This window comes from Neovison vison, chromosome 7, assembly GCF_020171115.1.
Source record: "Neovison vison isolate M4711 chromosome 7, ASM_NN_V1, whole genome shotgun sequence".
Taxonomy (NCBI): Eukaryota; Metazoa; Chordata; class Mammalia; order Carnivora; family Mustelidae; genus Neogale; species Neogale vison.
The window spans coordinates 40,151,739-40,171,268 of NC_058097.1; the positions used below are offsets into that span (position 1 = coordinate 40,151,739).

The 19,530-nt window shown below is 42.9% G+C and overlaps 1 protein-coding gene and 1 non-coding gene across 2 annotated transcripts; both read left to right on the forward strand.

Annotated features, from left to right (window-relative positions):
• The first annotated feature begins 2,568 nt into the window (after positions 1 to 2,568).
• NUDT19 (nudix hydrolase 19) lies at positions 2,569 to 8,793 on the forward strand. Its single transcript, XM_044256257.1, has 3 exons — positions 2,569 to 3,311; positions 7,458 to 7,665; positions 8,587 to 8,793. The coding sequence occupies exons 1-3, from the start codon at positions 2,604 to 2,606 to the stop codon at positions 8,790 to 8,792; spliced, it is 1,122 nt and encodes a 373-aa protein (XP_044112192.1). The 5' UTR covers positions 2,569 to 2,603; the 3' UTR covers position 8,793.
• An 8,542-nt stretch (positions 8,794 to 17,335) lies between these two features.
• Positions 17,336 to 17,442, forward strand: LOC122914790. Its single transcript, XR_006385868.1, has one exon. It is a non-coding gene; the product is annotated as a U6 spliceosomal RNA (small nuclear RNA).
• Positions 17,443 to 19,530: the final 2,088 nt, after the last annotated feature.

The window sequence follows — 19,530 nt, forward strand, 5'->3', positions numbered from 1 at the left end:
AGGCCACGTGGTTGAGCCTGGCCACACACAGGCAGCCAATGAGATTGTTAACACACAGAGAAAGCTGCACAGTCATGCTAGGTCACAGGCGGGTAGCCAATTGAATTACAATTCACCCCATAGTAGCTATTTGAACTAGCCTATCACCTTGGTCAGAATTGGCGCCCAAAAGGCAGGGCCCACACTCCTTGGTAGCTAGCAAGACGGTATGCGCCCCCACTGACTGGATGTCTCCACCTGGCCTGACCCGCCCTTGTATTTGGGCTTTGTTACCTGGGACTGGTTTCCAGGACTTGCTTTCTTTCTTTCTTTCTTTTTTTTTTTTTTTAAGATTTTATTTATTTATTTGACAGACAGAGATCACAGTAGGCAGAGAAGCAGGCAGAGAGAGAGGAGGAAGCAGGCTCCCCGCCGAGCAGAGAGCCCAATGCAGGGCTGCCTGGGATCAAGACCTGAGCCAAAGGCAGAGGCTTTAACCCACTGAACCACCCAGGCACCCCTCCCGGACTTGCTTTTAATTAAGTTCCCTGAGGGGGGTAGGGTGGCAGGGTCAGTTTAAGTTTTACTGCATAAACAACAAAATCACTGTTTAACCGGATGAATCACTCTGGCTAAATAGGCCCTTACAATACAAAGGATCAAGTACAGATGGCTTATCTGGCAGTTGCAATCTATGCATTTTTAAGGTCAAATCCGTTGAGGTTTAAGTTCAATACAGTAATTTTTGCCTTTCTCAGGTGAGCAGTTTTGAGTTCTGACAAAGGGATGCAATCATGTAACCACACTGCAAACAAGACATTTTCAACCATCTCCCCTCGCCACCCCACCCCAACCTCTGGCCCTGTGCTTTCCTAGTCGATCCTTTCCTTCTGCCCTAGGCTCTGGCAACCACTGACTTCGTTTCTGTCCCTACAGTTTTGCTTTTTCCAAAATGTCCCATAAATGGAATCCTTACATATTTGAGAAAACAATGCTGTGAAACTTTTAAAAACTCTTTTCAATAAACATTTTGAGACATAATTTTTCTATAGTGATTCAGGGGGCACAGGATGTTACTGGTCAATCGCAGGTATGTTTTGTTTAACCCAGGTGACATGCCTTGGCTCCTAGGAAGGCTGAACAGGTTTTTCTGATACCGTGGAGAGTCCAAGCTCAAGTTTTCTTTTGTGGCTAGCCCCACAGATCACATTCTCTTTCTTTCCGGTTTTGTTTTTAAGATTTTATTTATTTGACACAGAGAGAGAGTACGAGCAGGGGGAGAAGCAGTCAGAGGAAGAGGGAGAAGCAGGCTCCCCACTGAGGAGGGAGCCTGATGCAGGGCTCCATCCCAGGACCAGATCATGACCTGACCTGAAGGCAGATGCCCAACCGACCAAGCCACCGAGGAACCCCTTTCTTTCTGTTTTAAACTGAAAAGCCTAATAAATAATGGATAACAGAAATGAATTTGGGCTTGCTGAACTCGAGACCGAACTAAAAGACTGCACACAGCTAAAGGTGAGAAGCAACAGGAAACATGAGGCAAGATTTTTTTTCCCAAAGGCCTACCATGTTCTAATCAAATAAGGACTTTCTCAATTTTAAAATAAAGCTGGCAGGACTGGTAAAACATAAGAATGAAGACAGTTGAGTCTGGGGCACCTGGGTGGCTCAGGGTAAAGCCTCTGCCTTCGGCTCAGGTCATGATCTCAGGGTCCTGGGATCGAGCCCCCAATGGGGCTCTCTGCTCAGCAGGGAGCCTGCCTCTCTGCCTACTTGCGATCTGTTAAATTAAAAAAAAAAAAATCTATAAGAATGAAGAGTCAACTGCCCTTAGCTATGAAGCAACTGTGTCAAACAAAGTGGCTCACTCTCTCATGCCAAAGTGGCACATGTAACCCCTAGAGCTACTAGGGGGTCGCTGTGCACACTTACTGTGTGACCTGGAGCAGCTGGCACTGGGACCCTCGCAGGACAGGCCTGGGCAGGGAACTCTTAGACTATGCCAGTAGGTTTGGAGACTGTTTCCAACACTTGCTGGCTGTGACTTTTAAAAAATCACTCTGACCTCTTTTCTTGCCCATGTTCCCACACAGTTGGAGGCTTGATCCTTTGTGACAGGCGTGACTGATCATATTCCCAGTTTATTATGTCCTAGACTTTCTTAGGCTCTTCTTTGTCATAATGAAGTTATAAATATGGACAGAATGTCCAGCTGAAATATCTTTTTTCCCTTATTGCTTCTAAAGTCTGAGTCCACGTGTCCTGGGTGGGGACAAGAAGGTCTTCCTTTCAGGTGGCTGTGAACGACAAGACAATTCCTCGCCTGGGACAGTGACAGCCTCAGTCCTACCAGTGACCGGACTGGGAACTAAGGCACTAGAGGCGGCGCCGGTTCGCCTCGCCGCCACGCCCCCCGCCCCCTCCGAGGCAGGCGCGGACAGAGGCCAAACAGTCGGAATTCACCCCGCGCCCATTGCGCTCGCCACGCCTCAAGCTCGTCCTATAAGACACCGACGTGGGTCCCCAAGCCCTGGACAACCGCTGGGGGCGGTAAGGTCGGTGCGCGACAGCTCCCGCCGTGACGCAGCCCGGAGCTTGGTAGCGACCCGCCGCCGCCCGCCATGAACGGCTCCCTGCGGCCGCGCGCCAGCAGCTGGCGGCGGGCAGCCACCGTCGTGCTGGCGGCCGGCTGGGCGCGCCCGAGCCCTGCTGCGCCGTCGCTGCCCCCCGAGGGCTTCCGGCTGCTGCTGCTGCAGCGCTCCGGGAGCCAAGGCTTCCTGCCCAAGGCGCACGTCTTCCCGGGAGGCCTGGAGAGCACCGCAGACAGCTCGGCAGACTGGCTGCGCCTCTTCGCGCCGCATCACCGGCCGCCGCGCTTCGGCCTGGCGCCCGCACGGTCGCGGCCAGCCTCCTTCCCGGGGCTGCCGGACGCCCCCGTCGCCGCCGCCGCCGTCAGGGACGCCGCGGCGCTGCCGGATGACGTCGCCTCCCGCATCTGCGCCATCCGCGAGGCCTTCGAGGAGGCGGGCGTGTTGCTGCTGCGGCCCCGGGCCGCCCTGCCCGCCGTTCCCGAGTTGGGCCGGGCGCTCGCGCCGCCACCGGGCCTGGACGCTTGGCGCGACCGCGTCCGCCGCGACCCGCGCCACTTCCTGAGCCTGTGTGCGCACCTCGACTGCACGCCCGACATCTGGGCGCTGCACGACTGGGGCGGCTGGCTCACGCCGTTCACGCGCCCCGGCGGCCGCCGCTACGACACGGCCTTCTTCTTGTGCTGCCTGAGCGAGCCGCCGCCGGTCTTCCCAGACTTGACCGAGGTGGTGAGCTGCCAGGTAGGGCGTGCTGGGCCGGAGTGGGGACCCACCCGAACTTGAGAATGAGGGCCCCGGCCGGTAGCCAAGGCCCACCTGGAACCTCCCGATAAGCCCAGGATAGAGAGGCTGATGACAGGTGTTCTCCCAACTATGATGGGGCTCCAGCTGGTGGACCTTGTCTACCTAAGATCATGGCTTAGCCTGGCCTGCCTTAAAGGTGTTCAGAGCCCTTATATTATTAGCCTTCTGCTGGGCAAAATCCCCTAACACGAAGGCTGTTTTATAACGAAGGATTGACTTATCTCATGTAATTTATTGAATACTGGGGGAAGCTTGGGTGGCTCAGTGGGTTAAAGCCTTTGCCTTCGGCTCAGGTCATGATCCCAGAGTCCTGCGATCGAGTCCCGCATCCGGCTCTCTACTCAGCAGGGAGCCTGCTTCCTCCTCTCTCTCTGCCTGCCTCTCTGCCTACTTGTGATCTCTGTCAAATAAATAAATAAAAATCTTTTTAAAAAATTTATTGAATACTGGAAGTGAGCAACAGTATGCGTGTAAGCATGTCTTTGGTTTACCTTCATGATCTCCTGCCTGACTGGGAGCTTGCTCATTCTTCTGCGCAGGGTTGGTTACCAGTAGTGACTAGCTAGCTGCGGGGAAAGCTCAAAATTCAAAAGTAACGTTTCTACTGAATGCATTTGGCTTTTTCAGCGTCCTAAGTTTGCGAAATTGTAAACTGAACCAAAGTCCGGTCGATGTAGCTTCCTCAGAGCCATAGAGCCCACAGAGAGGGCATGGCACCCAGGAAGTCCAGCGTTTAGCCCTACAGGCCAAACCCAGGACCTTGGTGAAATGATCTCTGCTTTCCCCACTTTCCCAGTCCAGGCCTCACTCTGCCTCTCCCACGGTTCCCCCAGGAGGCACCCGAGGAAGATCCCGGGAATGTACAGTGCTGCACACTTGCCAGGCTCCTTTCTGAGCACTTTACCTGCATGAATTCATTTCATGCCCACCACAGTTAACTATGCCCTCAGAGAGCATCCTTTATGTGGTTTCAGTCTTAAATTCATGAGTCTGTCTTGGTGAATGTTCCCTTTGCACCTAAAAAGAAGAATGCTATGTTTGATGGAGTGTTTGTAAAAATGTCAATTAGGTTTAATTTGTTGGTAGTGACTTTCAGTTCTTCTGTGCCACTTTCTTGTTCTATCAGATATTGACAGGAATGCTGATAAAAAATTTTTTTAAAGATTTTTTAAAATTAGTCTCTACAGCCAACATGGGGCTCGTATTCAGAACCCCGAGATCAAGAGCCACATGCTCTACTGCCTGAGCAAGCCAGGTGTCCCAGGAATGGTGAAATTTTTAATGAGTAATTATGGATTAGTCTTTTCCTCTTTTAGTTCTGTCAGGTTTTTCTTCATGTATTTTTTTAAGATTTTTATTTATTTATTTACAGACAGAGATCACAAGTAGGCAGAGAGAGAGGGGGAAGCAGGCTCCCCACTGAGCAGAGACCCGGATGCAGGGCTCAATCCCAAGACCCTGAGATCATGACCTGAGCTGAAGGCAGAGGCTTAACCCACTGAGCCACCCAGGCACCCCTTCTTCATGTATTTTGAAGCTCCCTTGTAAGATGCTGCATAGACATTTAGGACTAGACATTTAGGACTGTTAAAGCTTGATGGATTAACCCTTTAATTATTTTGAAACGAGCTTCTTTATCCCTGGCAATATTTCTTATCCTGAGATCTGAAATTTCCTCTGTCTAATGCTAATATAGCCACTCTCCCTTTTATTTGAGTAGCAAGAGCATAGTATCTTTTCCCAGCCTTTAATTTTAACTTGTCTGTATCTTTACTTTTGTATTATTTTTTAGAAAATTTATTTATTCATTTCAGAGAGAAAGACCATGAGTGGGAGGGCTTCACCAACTGTACCACCCAGGCACCCCTCTGTCTTTATATTTATTTATTTATTTTTAAAGATTTTATTTATTTATTTGACAGACAAAGACAAGTAGGTAGAGAGGCAGGCAGGGAGAGAGGAGGAAGCAGGCTCTCCGCTGAGCAGAGAGCCCGATGTAGGACTCGATCCCAGGACCCTGGATCACGACCCGAGCCGAAGGCTGAGGCTTTAACCCACTGAGCCACCCGGGTGCACCTGTCTTTATATTTAATGTATGTTTCTTGTAGACAACATATGCTCTTGCCTTTTTTTTTTTTTTTAATCAATAGCACAAGTTCCACCTTTCAGTTGGGGTGTTTAGATCATTTATATATGTCTATATATTTAAGTATTTATATTTAGTTCAAATCTATCATTTTGCTTTTAGTTTTTTTATCTGCCCTATGGTTTTTTTTTAAACTTTATTTATTTGACATACAGATCACAAGCAGGTAGAGAGGCAGGCAGAGAGAGAGGGGGAAGCAGGCTCCCCGCTGAGCAGACCCTGGAACCCTGGGATCATGACTGGAGCCGAAGGCAGAGGCTTTAACCCACTGAGCCACCCAGGTGCCCCTGCCCCATGTATTCTTTGCACTGTTTTTCTTTTCCTGACTCCTTTTGGATTATTTAAAAAAATTTTAAGAACTCTGTTTTACTACCATTATTGACTTATTAACTATACCTCTTTGTGGTTATGGTAGGGTTTGCAATATATAGGTTTCATTTCATGTATCATGTTAGAATCTTAAAATACACTTAAATTTCTCCCCCCATGTCCATTAACTATTGTTGTCATACATTTGACTTTTATTATTATTATGAACTCTACAATACACTGATTATTTTGCCTTAAACAGTCAATCTTTAAAAGACTGTGAAAATGAGCAAAAAATGTCTTTTATGTTTACCTGCATATTTACCATCTTCATTCCTTTGTGTAGATTAAAAGCAACTGGTTTCTTTTGGCCTAAAGAACTTCCTCTTATAGGGCTTGTATTTCAGATCTTCTGATAAGGAATCTTATAAATTTTGTTTATCTGAAAAATACTTCATTTTGCCATCATTTTTCCTTCCTTTTTTTTTTTTTTTTTTTTTTTGGCCATCATTTTTCTTGAAAGGTATTTTGGCTGGGTATAGAATTGCAGGTTAACAGATTTTTTTTTTTTCTGTCAGTACTTAAAGATGTTGCTTTGGTATATTCTGGTTTGTGTTGTGTAATTTAAGATGAGAAGTATGCTTTTAACTCTTTGTTCCTCTGTATGTAATATATTTTGTTTTGGTGTGTGTGGCTACTCTAAATATTTACTCTTAATCCTTGGTGTTTATCAATTTGATTATGATGTGCATGGTTTTCTTTTTATTTTTTTATTTATTTCTTCAGATATTTTTCACTTTTCCCTGTTTTCTAGGACTCCAGTTACACATTTATGTTGGATTACTTAGTAATGTCATTGATACCATATATATATATATATATATTTTTTTTTTTTTTAGATTATTTTCTCTCTTTATTTTGAATAGATTCTAGTGCTACATTTTCAAGGTCTCTCTCTCTCTTCTCTCTCATATGTAGCACCTAGCCTGCTGTAAATACTACCCTATGTATTTTTTTTAAGATTTAATTTATTTGGGACGCTTGGGTGGCGCAGTTGGTTGGACGACTGCCTTCGGCTCAGGTCATGATCCTGGAGTCCCAGGATCGAGTCCCACATCAGGCTCCCAGCTCCATGGGGAGTCTGCTTCGCTCTCTGACCTTCTCCTCGCTCATTCTCTCTCACTGTCTCTCTCTCTCAAGTAAGTAAAATAAAATCTTTAAAAAAAAAAAAGAGATTTAATTTATTTATTTGATAGGGAGAGATGACAAGTAGGCAGAGAGGCAGGCAGAGAGAGAGGGAGAAGCAGGCTCCCCGCTGAGCAGAGAGCCCGATATGGAGCTCTATCCTAGGACCCTGAGATCATGACCTGAGCCTAAGGCAGAGGCTTTAACCCACTGAGTTACCCTGATGCCTCTCTGTCCTGTGTATTTTTCATTTCAGAAACTTTTCATTAGCCAACCTTTTGGGGGCGGGGGGTCAACCCAGATATTGTTACCAAAATTTTCATGTTGTCTCAGAGGAATCTAGCAAGTCACATTAATGAATTAATGAATTAACAACTTCAGTTAGATTTGCATACTAACCTAACCATTTCAAATCTTTGAGCCCCAACCTTTGTCTTCCACAGTGGTCATCTCCATCAGAGGCAACTGAGAGTTTCATATCAAAGGAAATTTGGTTTGCACCTCCACAATTCTATGAAATAAGAAGACTGGGAAATTTTGCCTCTCTCTCTGACTTGCACAAGTTTTGTTTGGATGGTGCATCAGAAGAAATGGAAAGATGGCTGCCAATCACATTTTTAACTGCTGATGGAATGCTCGAGCTTTTACCAGGTAAGTCAGTGAAGTACCAGTGCTTTTTCACATTTAGTATTCACATTTAATGTACGGGGCTGTATGGCAGTATTGCCCAGCATGGAGACATGAATTACTGTCGTTTTACATAATACAGCAGTTTATTAAGTAAGGTCTAATTCTATAAAATATCTATAGTGTTTATTTTAACCAAAAGTTCTGAATATTTCACTTTATACACACACATATACATTTATTTAAATGTTTACTAGATCTTGACAAAGTTCTTTCTTATATATTCTCATATTTTTACATTTTAATTTTGAATTATGAGAACAAAGTATGAAGTTGAAAACTTCTGCTTTCAAGTACATTCCGTTAAGAACTTGAAATTACGAGCAATCGTCAATTTATTTGAATTAGGGAGTTTGTTGGTGGTCAGTTGTTGGACAAGTGCCAGGTAGGGGTTTTATGGCAGTTTAGAGTGGGGTTTTGTGACCTGTCTCCCAGCTACTTGGCTCAGTTCTCAGAATGGTGATAATATTTGTTCCTCATCCTACAGAAGGATAGTTTAGTGGTCTTGATGTGTAAAGACAATTTCGATTATTTAACCTTAAAATTATTAGAACTGCCCACATTGAAACCCAACAATATATGGATATCAAGGCCAATATTGATATTGACTAGGATAAAGCAAGTCATGGGCCAGTCTAAAATTGATAGTTTGTGATGGAAAAATACCAATCATAAATACTTTCTGTGTGCCCAAAGAAAATTCTTGGGTGGGGAATGGGACTGTGAGGAAGGAAAGAAATTTAGGTAAGCTCATAAAATTAGAGTTATTTAACACCTGTCTCAGTTCTAGACACGACAGAGATGAAAATAAATACCAGTGTATGTCACTAATGTATTGGAATGTTTTATAACATAACACTGCGAGATCAAAATACTATTTTTCAGGAGATGAGCTGTACTTAGAAGATTCAGAATTTTTAGAAAATGCTATGTCCACTGGAAAAAAGACTGAAGAAATCATGAAGGAAGGCAAGATATTTCACAGACTCGTTTTACACAGCCGCCATGTGTATAATCTCCACGTGACTGTCCAGTCAAAGTATAAACATGTTTATCCTAAGACCTATATAATAAGTAAGAGCCATTTGTAGAGCACTGCCTATTTGTACTTGCTTGGTTGACTGCTTGAAGTTGTCCTATGGAATAGGGAGGGTTGACTAGACCTGCTTGGAGTGCAAGGACCTGCCTGGAAGTTACAGTCTTTCACATTTCACATTTCAACTGTATTACAACACTTTCTTGTTTATTTCATTCTTCAAAACTTACAATCTGGGTGCCTGGGTGGCTCAGTTGGTTAAACAACTGCCTTCAGCTTGGGTCATGATCCCGGAGTCTCAGGATGGAGTCCCATATCGGGCTCCCAGCTCCAAGGGCAGTCTGTTTCTTCCTCTGACTTCCCCTCTCATGCTCTCTCTCACTGTCTCTCTCTCAAATAAATAAAATCTTAAAAACAAAAACTTAACAGTCTCACACAAGTATAATGATCTTGTTCCCAGATTGAGGGGAAAAAACCTCTCAAAAGGGTTTCCACTTCTGTATTATTTTTGTATTATTTTATTATCAAAAGTTTAACTAAGACATTCTCCTCCTATTGTCTGGTGTACTAGCACTTTACTTGATGTGCTTGGGAGCTGGATCTGTGACTCCCTGAGACGTGCTGCTGGAATTAGTTTAAGGGTGTCTGATTACACAGGAACAGTAAACTGAGACGACCTTCAGGTGACAGGATCATTATTTTCTTGTTATGTCTTTACCTTGATGATTAACCTTCAATTCTGTTTAATACTAAAAGGCCTTAGTTGTTAGGTTTATCAGATGGGAAACCTATTTTAAAGGCTATGAAGTCATAACAAAAGCCATAATTATTTTTACTCTGGAGCAGTAGCTAATGAATACTGAGATGTAGATGAATAGAGAGATGTAGAACTAGTCATCATTCATTGGTGTTTTATTGATGATGCTTATTTTCAATATGGGTTATTTTTTCATGTTCTTTTAAGAGGAATACTATTTTGATTAAAGATGGGAAATGGCTAAGACATCAGTTCTGTTTTCAGATGCTTGACTATATCGTCCATAATACAGTGGACTTTATTTTTCATGAAATGTCTTAATTTTCCTACCTATAACATCAAGGTATCGATGAATAAGGTATATGTGTATTACTTAATCTTGGTGGAGGAATACATCTAGATTAGTGGTTCTCCACCCAGAGCACTTTTGCTCAGGGGACATTTGGCAGTGTCTGAAAACATTTTTGGTTGTGAGCTTAGCTCCTTCTACCACCTAGTGGGGAGAGCCCAGGGATGTGGTTAAATATCCTACAGAAATAGGACAGCTGTCCACAACAATTAATCTTGTCAAGGTTCAGAAACTCTGATCTAAGGTAAAATCGCTTTTCTTCAATGAATGGTCCCAATGTGTACATTTTGAGAACCATATACTGTTAGCATTCCCTCTGGCTTCTGGACCTACAGAAGTTCTCCTTACTGATTTGGCTTTGGGCATAACACTGTTTCATTCTCACAGAAAACAGAATGTTACAGCTGGAAGAGAACTCACTGAGCACCATTATTTTGCCAATTAGAAAACAGAGACAGCTTCACACAGCTCATCAGTGCCATAGCTAAGAGTAGAACCCAATGCTTTGACAAGCAAGTGACATCTGTCGCCTACCACCAAAAGCAGAAATGGGAACAATTCGGCCCACCGCGTCTTGGTATCATATTCACCAGAGAAGCCACAGTACAGCCAAGCACTGGTGGAATAACGTTGTATTCACGTGGAGAAGAGGCAGGGCAGAATCAGTTCCAGTAGTTCAGGTCAGGCCCCCACAGCCACCAGGTGCTCCCCCTGCAGTGGACAGATATAGTCACAGGTTTGGCCAGGTGTCCTGGAATGCACGTGCTTACGCAGAGCAAAGGAGGACAACATTGAGTCTGAAACGGAGAAAGACATCCCCCAGGGGGCAATGAGGCCAGCACAGGCTGTGAAGACTCTATTGGTAGTGGAATGTTCCAGGCTCACTTCCGTGGCTGGGGGAGGGGGGACTGCACAGCACCGCCTTTCCCAACCCTCTTAGCCCTGCACCCTTTTTGCTGGAGTTATGTGGTTCAGTGGATGATTTTAGGAGAAGTAACAAAGTAATGTGACATAGTTTTCTTCATAACAATGTATTTTTATCTTTTTCATCTGAATGAAACCTTGTCTTCCAAGAACTCCTTTTGGAAGACTCACTTGATTTCCTACCTGTTGTGATACCCTAGGGCCCCAACACAAAATAATAGGGCAGATCACGTGTCTCTACTCCTCTTCCTTCTAGACCCCTTCCTGCCCATGCTGGCATCCCTACTCCATGCCGTCTTCACCAGGACGCAACCAGGAAAACTCACTTTCTATAATACTATGCAGTCTCTTGAAACCGAAGTTAAAATTCAGGAATAAGTACAAAGTCAGTGTTCCTTTCCATTATCTACCTTCTTTTGTTGATTCCTTTGAATGACTTCCACGAGAATCCAAAACTGCACAGGCATCAGCATTTCTTTTTTCTTTTTCTTTTTTTTTTAAAGATTTTATTTATTTATTTGACAGAGAGAGATCACAAGTAGGCAGAGAGGCAGGCAGAGAGAAAGGAAGGAAAGCAGGCTCCCTGCTGAGCAGAGAGCCCGATGCGGGACTTGATCCCAGGACCCTGAGATCATGACCTGAGCCGAAGGCAGCGGCCCAACCCACTGAGCCACCCAGGCGCCCAGGCATCAGCATTTCAAGTTAACATGTCTCGTCCTCACAGTTCTGTTAATAAAAATAAACATGCCCTATCCTGTGGGAGACACAAAGGGCTCAGGTATGAGGGGACTTCTCTTCTGAGGGATTTTGAGAGGGGTACTCTCACGTTTGGGCATATGTAGTTATTAACTGACTCTTCTCAAACCTCTATTTTGTTTTCAACTTCTCTGCAACTTTTCAACCACTTGTCCTCTTTCTCTGTACCTTCTCCTCTAACGGACCTTCAGCTTTTAGAGCCCTCATTACCTGTTCACATACCTTATTTGGTGAGGTAAGCAACTTCCAGGTTACATCCTTTAAAAAAGAAAACTGCTTGCCCTCCATTTTGTCTTTTCCCCTTCTCGGTGGCTAAAAGTTGTGACCACTGGAGCAGCTTTCTGGGACCCAGACACAGAAGCCAGGTGTTAGGACATAACTGCCTGCCAGACTTGGACTGCGCACCTCTTGCTTGCTACGTGAAAGAAAATAGAAGCAACTATATTTTGGGGTCTCTTTGTTAAAACAGTTAAGCTTGTTTCCTAACCTACAATTTTCCCTTTGAAGGAGGGCCCCTCAGCACAGTCTTCCATATATCAGAAATCTACCAGTTATTTAAGCTAAAAATATTAGTCATTCTTGACTCCTTTTGCTTTATATCTAGGGGACTAGCAGTTCCTGTTGATTCTGTTGCCTACAATTACCTTGAATTTCCCATCTTTTTTTTTTAAGATTTTATTTATTTATTTGACAGAGATCACAAGTAGGCAGAGAGGCAGGCAGAAGAGGTGGCAGTGGGGGGAGCAGACTCCCTGCTGAGCAGAGAGCCAGATGTGGGGCTCAATTCCAGGACTCTGGAGTCATGACCTGAGCCGAAGGCAGAGGCTTAATCCCCTGAGCCACCCAGGTGCCCTGAATTTACCATCTTTTGTTCTCTCCACTGCCATCACCTTAGTTGAGCCCCAGTTTTATATTTATATATATAGATAGATAGATATGTACATATCTATCTATCTATCTATATATATATTTTTTTATCAATTTATTTTCAGAAAAACATTATTCATTATTTTTTCACCACACCCAGTGCTCCATGCAAGCCGTGCCCTCTGTAATACCCACCACCTGGTACCCCAACCTCCCACCCCCCCCCGCCACTTCAAACCCCTCAGATTGTTTTTCAGAGTCCATAGTCTCTCATGGTTCACCTCCCCTTCCAATTTACCCAAATTCCCTTCTCCTCTCTAACGCCCCTTGTCCTCCATGCTATTTGTTATGCTCCACAAATAAGTGAAACCATATGATAATGGACTCTCTCTGCTTGACTTATTTCACTCAGCATAATCTCTTCCAGTCCCGTCCATGTTGCTACAAAAGTTGGGTATTCATCCTTTCTGATGGAGGCATCATACTCCATAGTGTATATGGACCACATCTTCCTTATCCATTCATCCGTTGAAGGGCATCTTGGTTCTTTCCACAGTTTGGCGACCGTGGCCATTGCTGCTATAAACATTGGGGTACAGATGGCCCTTCTTTTCACGACATCTTTGTCTTTGGGGTAAATACCCAGGAGTGCAATTGCAGGGTCATAGGGAAGCTCTATTTTTAATTTCTTGAGGAATCTCCACACTGTTCTCCAAAGAGGCTGCACCAACTTGCATTCCCACCAACAGTGTAAGAGGGTTCCCCTTTCTCCACATCCTCTCCAACACATGTTGTTTCCTGTTTTGTTAATTTTGGCCATTCTAACTGGTGTAAGGTGATATCTCAATGTGGTTTTAATTTGAATCTCCCTGAGGGCTAATGATGATGAACATTTTTTCATGTGTCTGATAGCAATTAATATGAGAAGAGAGAAGAACCACATGGTCCTCTCAATTGATGCAGAAAAAGCATTTGACAAAATCCAGCATCCATTCCTGATTAAAACACTTCAAAATATAGGGATAGAGGGAACATTCCTGAACCTCATCAAATCTATGAAAGACCCACAGCAAATATCATCCTCAATGGGAAAAAGCTTGCAGCCTTCCCATCGAGATCAGGAACAAGACAAGGATGCCCACTTTCACCACTCTTGTTCAACATAGTATTAGAAGTCCTAGCAACAGCAATCAGACAACAGAAATAAAAGGTATCCAAATTGGAATGAAGAAGTCAAACTCTCTCTCTTCGCAGATGACATGATTCTTTATATGGAAAACCCAAAAGACTCCACCCCCAAACTACTAGAACTCATACAGCAATTCAGCAACGTGGCAGGATACAAAGTCAATGTGCAGAAATCAGTGGCTTTCTTATACACTAACAATGAAAATACAGAAAGGGAAATTAGAGAATCGATTCCATTTACTATAGCACCAAGAACCATAAGATCCCTGGGAATAAACCTAACCAAAGAGGTAAAGGATCTGTACTCGAGGAACTACAGAACACTCATGAAAGAAATTGAAGAAGACACAAATAGATGGAAGACCATTCCATGCTCTTGGATCAGAAGAATAAACATTGTTAAAATGTCTATACTGCCTAGAGCAATCTATACTTTTAATGCCATTCCGATCAAAATTCCACCGGCATTCTTCAAAGAGCTGGAGCAAATAATCCTAAAATTTGTATGGAATCAGAAGAGACCCCGAATCGCTAAGGAAATGTTGAAAAACAAAAATAAAGCTGGGGGCATCACGTTACCTGATTTCAAGCTTTATTACAAAGCTGTGATCACCAAGACAGCATGGTACTGGCATAAAAACAGACACATAGACCAGTGGAACAGAGTAGAGAGCCCAGATATGGACCCTCTACTCTATGGTCAATTAATCTTCGACAAAACAGGAAAAAATATACAGTGGAAAAAAGACAGTCTCTTCAATAAATGGTGCTGGGAAAACTGGACAGCTATATGTAGAAGAATGAAACTCGACCATTCTCTTACACCGTACACAAAGATAAACTCAAAATGGATAAAAGACCTCAATGTGAGACAGGAATCCATCAGAATCCTAGAGAACATAGGCAGTAATCTCTTCGATATCAGCCACAGCAACTTCTTTCAAGATACGTCTCCAAAGGCAAAGGAAACAAAAGCGAAAATAAACTTTTGGGACTTCATCAAAATCAAAAGCTTCTGCACAGCAAAGGAAACAGTCAAAAAAACAAAGAGGCAACCCACGGAATGGGAGAAGATATTTGCAAATGACAGTACAGACAAAAGGTTGATATCCAGGATCTATAATGAACTCCTCAAACTCAACACACACGAAACAGGCAAACACATCAAAAAATGGGCAGAAGATATGAACAGACACTTCTCCAATCAAGACATACAAATGTGGGACGCCTGGGTGGCCCAGTTGGTTGGACGACTGCCTTTGGCTCAGGTCATGATCCTGGAGTCCCGGGATCGAGTCCCACATCGGGCTCCCAGCTCCATGGGAAGTCTGCTTCTCTCTCTGACCTTCTCCTCGCTCATGCTCTCTCTCACTGTCTCTCTCTCAAATAAATAAATAAAATCTTAAAAAAAAATACAATAATACAGAATACTATAAAAAACTTCTTTAAAAAAAAAAGACATACAAATGGCTATCAGACACATGAAAAAATGTTCATCATCATTAGCCCAGTTATATTTTACCTAGACGCTATCAGCCCTGTAACAAATGTAAGAGCTAGTGTCTCCATTTCCATTCTTAACCTCATGACACATTATCTCCTATTGAACTGGAAAAGTGCTCTCGATATCCAGATGTAAGCCATGTCCCATCACTGCCTTCATTAAAACCCTTTAGTGGGGGCGCCTGGGTGGCTCAGTGGGTTAAAGCCTCTGCCTTCGACTCAGGTCATGATCTCAGGGTCCAGGGATCGAGCCCCGCATTGGGCTCTCTGCTCAGCGGAGAGCCTGCTTCCATTCCTCTCTCTCTGCCTACTTGTGATCTGTCTGTCAAATAAATAAATAAAATCTTTAAAAAAAAACCCAAACAAACCCTTTAGTGGCTTTTCTCCACAATTTAAAGCTGAATTTACTGTGGCCTGCAAGGCCCTACTTTTCTCTCTAATTTCATACCTCCTCCTACTACACTCCCATAAGAAGGGCCTTCTTTCTGTTCCCTGATTACTCAAAGTTCCTTCCCACCTCGGGATCTTTGCACATACTGTTTGCCTTGAAGCAAACTGGATCTCTAGTTGTATTTTTGTTCTTGAGTCGCTGTTACCACTGTGTCAGGAAAACAGATGAGGACATGAGGATTTTTGGCATGTATAAAAGGAGATTCCGGGGCAAAGGGGAGAAAAGCATTATTTAGAGAAGAGAATAAAATTTGCTTGAGATAAAGAAAAATGTTGATCTTCGGGTAAAAAGATCTTGTTGCTGTCAAAGGAAAACTAACAAAAATTGCCCAATATCTAGATGATATTTTGAATTTCAGTGATAAAGAATGCAGATTTTCAGGAAGAAAAAGAGAAGATTGCTCACAAAGGTAGAAAATCAGGCCTCTGAGTGTGTGTGTCAGGATATACTGACAGGATATACTTTTAAACAGAATATACTGAGCAGGGGGAAAGGATGTGTGTAGTTAATAGTTCTATTGTGTGAAAGTCACAGTTTTCATTTACATATGCTCTGAAAATTCCACCCGTTCTGAAAGAATTCACTTGATAGAAATATTGTGGATAACAGATTAATCAAAAACATTTCAAGTAGAAGTAGGTGGTAGAAGTCCTAACGGTGAGTGTGGAAATGAATTAAATATAAGAAGTAAATATGAATAATATAACTATAAAGCACTGTAAATGTTTTGAGAGACATATTTTATAAATTTAAAATGGATGAAAGACTTAAATGTGAGAAAGGAAACCACCAAAATCCTAGAGGAGAACATAGACAACAATCCCTTTGACCTCAGCCGTAGCAACTTTTTGCTAGACCCATTCCAAAGACAAGGGAAACAAAAGCAAAAATGAACTGTTTAGACTTCATCAAGATAAAAGTTTTCTACACAGTGAAGAAAACAATCAAAACTAAAAGGCAGACTACGGAATGGGAGAAGATATTTGCAAATGACATATCTGATAAAAGAGTATCCAGGGCGCTTGGGTGGCTCAGTAGTTAAGCCTCTGCCTTCAACTCGGGTCATGATCCCAGGGTCCTGGGATAGAGCCCTGATCCAGCTCCCTGCTCAGTGGGGAGTCTGCTTCTCCCTCTCCCTCTGCCTGCTGCTCCCCCTGCTATGCTCTCTCTCTCTCTGTCAAATAAATAAAGTCTTAAAAAAAAAAAAGAGAGAGTATCCAAAATCCATAAAGAACTCATCAAACTCAATACCCCAAAAAACAAATAATCCAGATAAGAAATGGGCAGAAGACATGAATAGACATTTTTCCAAAGAAGATATCCACATGGCTGGCAGACACATGAAAAGATGCTCAATATCACTCATTGTCAGGGAAATACAAATCAAAACTATGATGAGATACCATCTTAACACCAGTCAAAATGGTTAAAATTAACAACACAGGAAACAACAGACGTTTGCAAGGATGTGGAGAAAGGGGAACCCTCTGACACAGTTGGTAGGAATGCAAACTGGTGCAGTTACTCTGGAAAACAGTATGGAGGGTCCTTAAAAAGTTGAAAATTGAATTACCCTATAATCCAGCAATCGTACTAATAGGTATTTACTCAAAAGTAACAAAAATACTGATTTGAAGGGGCACATGCACCCCGATGTTTATAGCTACATTATCTACAATAGCCAGACTATGCAAAGAGTCCAAATGTCCATCAACTAATGAATGGATAAAGAAGAGGTGGTATATATATATTATATATTATATGGTGGTATAAATGGTTTTGTGGTAACGAATACCTGTGTAAGTACTCACTTTGTCAGCATGTATACTAAAATTGGAACAATACAGAGAAGATTAGCATGGCCCCTGTGCAAAGATGACACATAGATTCATAGAGCTTTCCATATTTGGGGGGATTAGGGAGCTCACTTATTGTGAAGAGCATGAGGTAATTAAAATAAAAAGTAGGTGTTTTTTAAAAGCAAAATGCATGTTTTTAAAAGCAAAAATAGCTAGTAGAATTAAATATAAGGTCACTTTTCAAATCAGTCAAAAACAAAACATAACCCCTAATGCAAAAGATAGAAAACAGTTTAGGGGCGCCTGGGTGGCTCAGTGGGTTAAGCCGCTGCCTTCGGCTCAGGTCATGATCTCAGGGTCCTAGGATCGAGTCCCGCATCGGGCTCTCTGCTCAGCGGGGAGCCTGCTTCCTCCTCTCTCTCTCTGCCTGCCTCTCTGCCTACTTGTGATCTGTCTGTCAAATAAATAAATAAAATCTTAAAAAAAAAAAGATAGAAAACAGTTTAAGGGGCGCCTGGGTGGCTCGGGTTAAGTGTCTTCAGCTCAGGTCATGATCTCAGGGGTCCTGGGATTGAGCCCCATGTCAGGCTCCCTGCTCATCAGGTTAAGAAAAGGTTAAGAAAACTAAGGGTTTGCTCTTGAAGAGATAAACAAAATTAACAAGACTTTAGCTAGACCAAACAAGAAAAGAGAACCCAAATCAATAAATTTATAAATGAAAGGGGAGACATTACAAAAGACATCAAAGAAATACAATGATCATAAGAAACTACTATGAACAACTATATGCCAACAAACTGGGTAACTTAAAGAAAAGGATAAATATCTGAAACATAAGACCTACCAAAACTGAATCAGGAAGAAATAAAAAAATCTGAACAGACCAATAAGGGATAAGATTGAAGCAGTACTCTGCATTTTCTTTGGGGTTTGGGAACAGTTCCTGGGACCTCCTGTTTAAATAAGATCTGGTCCTTTCACACCGTTCTGACAAAGTCTGGAGCTTTCAGGTTTGTTGGTCCTTCCAGATGCCTCCACTGGAGGTGAAGCCTGGTTAGTCCAGTTCATCAACAGGTGAACCTCATGTACTCAGCAGCTGTGTTTTCCTCCTTACTGGAAGTCTACACACCTCTCTTCTCCAACTCTCCTGCCTGAGATTTTAAGCAGTTCTGCTGCTTGACCTTGTGAAATCTAACAGGCTTTTAAAACTGGATGCTTTTGTGAGCATTCTGTTTCCTGAAAACATAACCCCACAACCGCCATGCTCAAGAAATTGGTGCAAAATTAAAAAAAAAAATTTTTTTTTTTGCCATCTTGTTGGTTCCCTTATTAGAAAGTTAATACCTCTTCTCGTGGGCTTAAAAAAAATTTTTTTTTCACAATCAAGATATTGAAAGATTCACCTGTAAAACCACATAGGCCCGAATTTTTTTAAAATTATTTATGCTGTGGTTCCTTTGATTTTTAAGGAATATTCATGTTTCTTCTTGTGTGTTGACTTATACAAATGCTGGAGGGAGATTCCTGAGATAGTAATAAAAGCTAACCGTCCCTCTCTAACGCCCCTTGTCCTCCATGCTATTTGTTATGCTCCACAAATAAGTTAGAGAGGAGTAGGGAATTTGGGTAAATTGGAAGGGGAGGTGAACCATGAGAGACTATGGACTCTGAAAAACAGTCTGAGGGGTTTGAAGTGGCGGGGGGGGGGGTGTTGGGGTACCAGGTGGTGGGTATTATAGAGGGCACGGTTTGCATGGAGCACTGGGTGTGGTGAAAAAATAATGAATAATGTTTTTCTGAAAATAAATAAATTGGAAAAAAAAAAAAAGCCAACCGTCACTGAGTGCGTCTTGGGTGCCCTTTATTTAACTGTGTGAGTCTCATTTTTAAAAAAAAAAATTATTTTTTATTAACATTTAATGTATTATTAGCCCCAGGGGTACAGGTCTGTAAATCACCAGGTCTACACATTTCACAGCAGTGAGTCTCATTTTTTAAGTGAGAAACACTAAGGCGTCCAGGTGTTTAAAATTTAGAGAACTCTTCGGTGCCGCAGCAACAAATACACGTGCCGGGAAGAGCCAGGCGTTGGAGGCTGCAGTTTGGTGACCAGAATGGCCAGTGAGTGACAGAGTCTGGAGGAGCCCTGCCAGCTAAGGGTCAGGTGGGAGGAAAGCTGGGACCCAAAGCGGGAGGCTG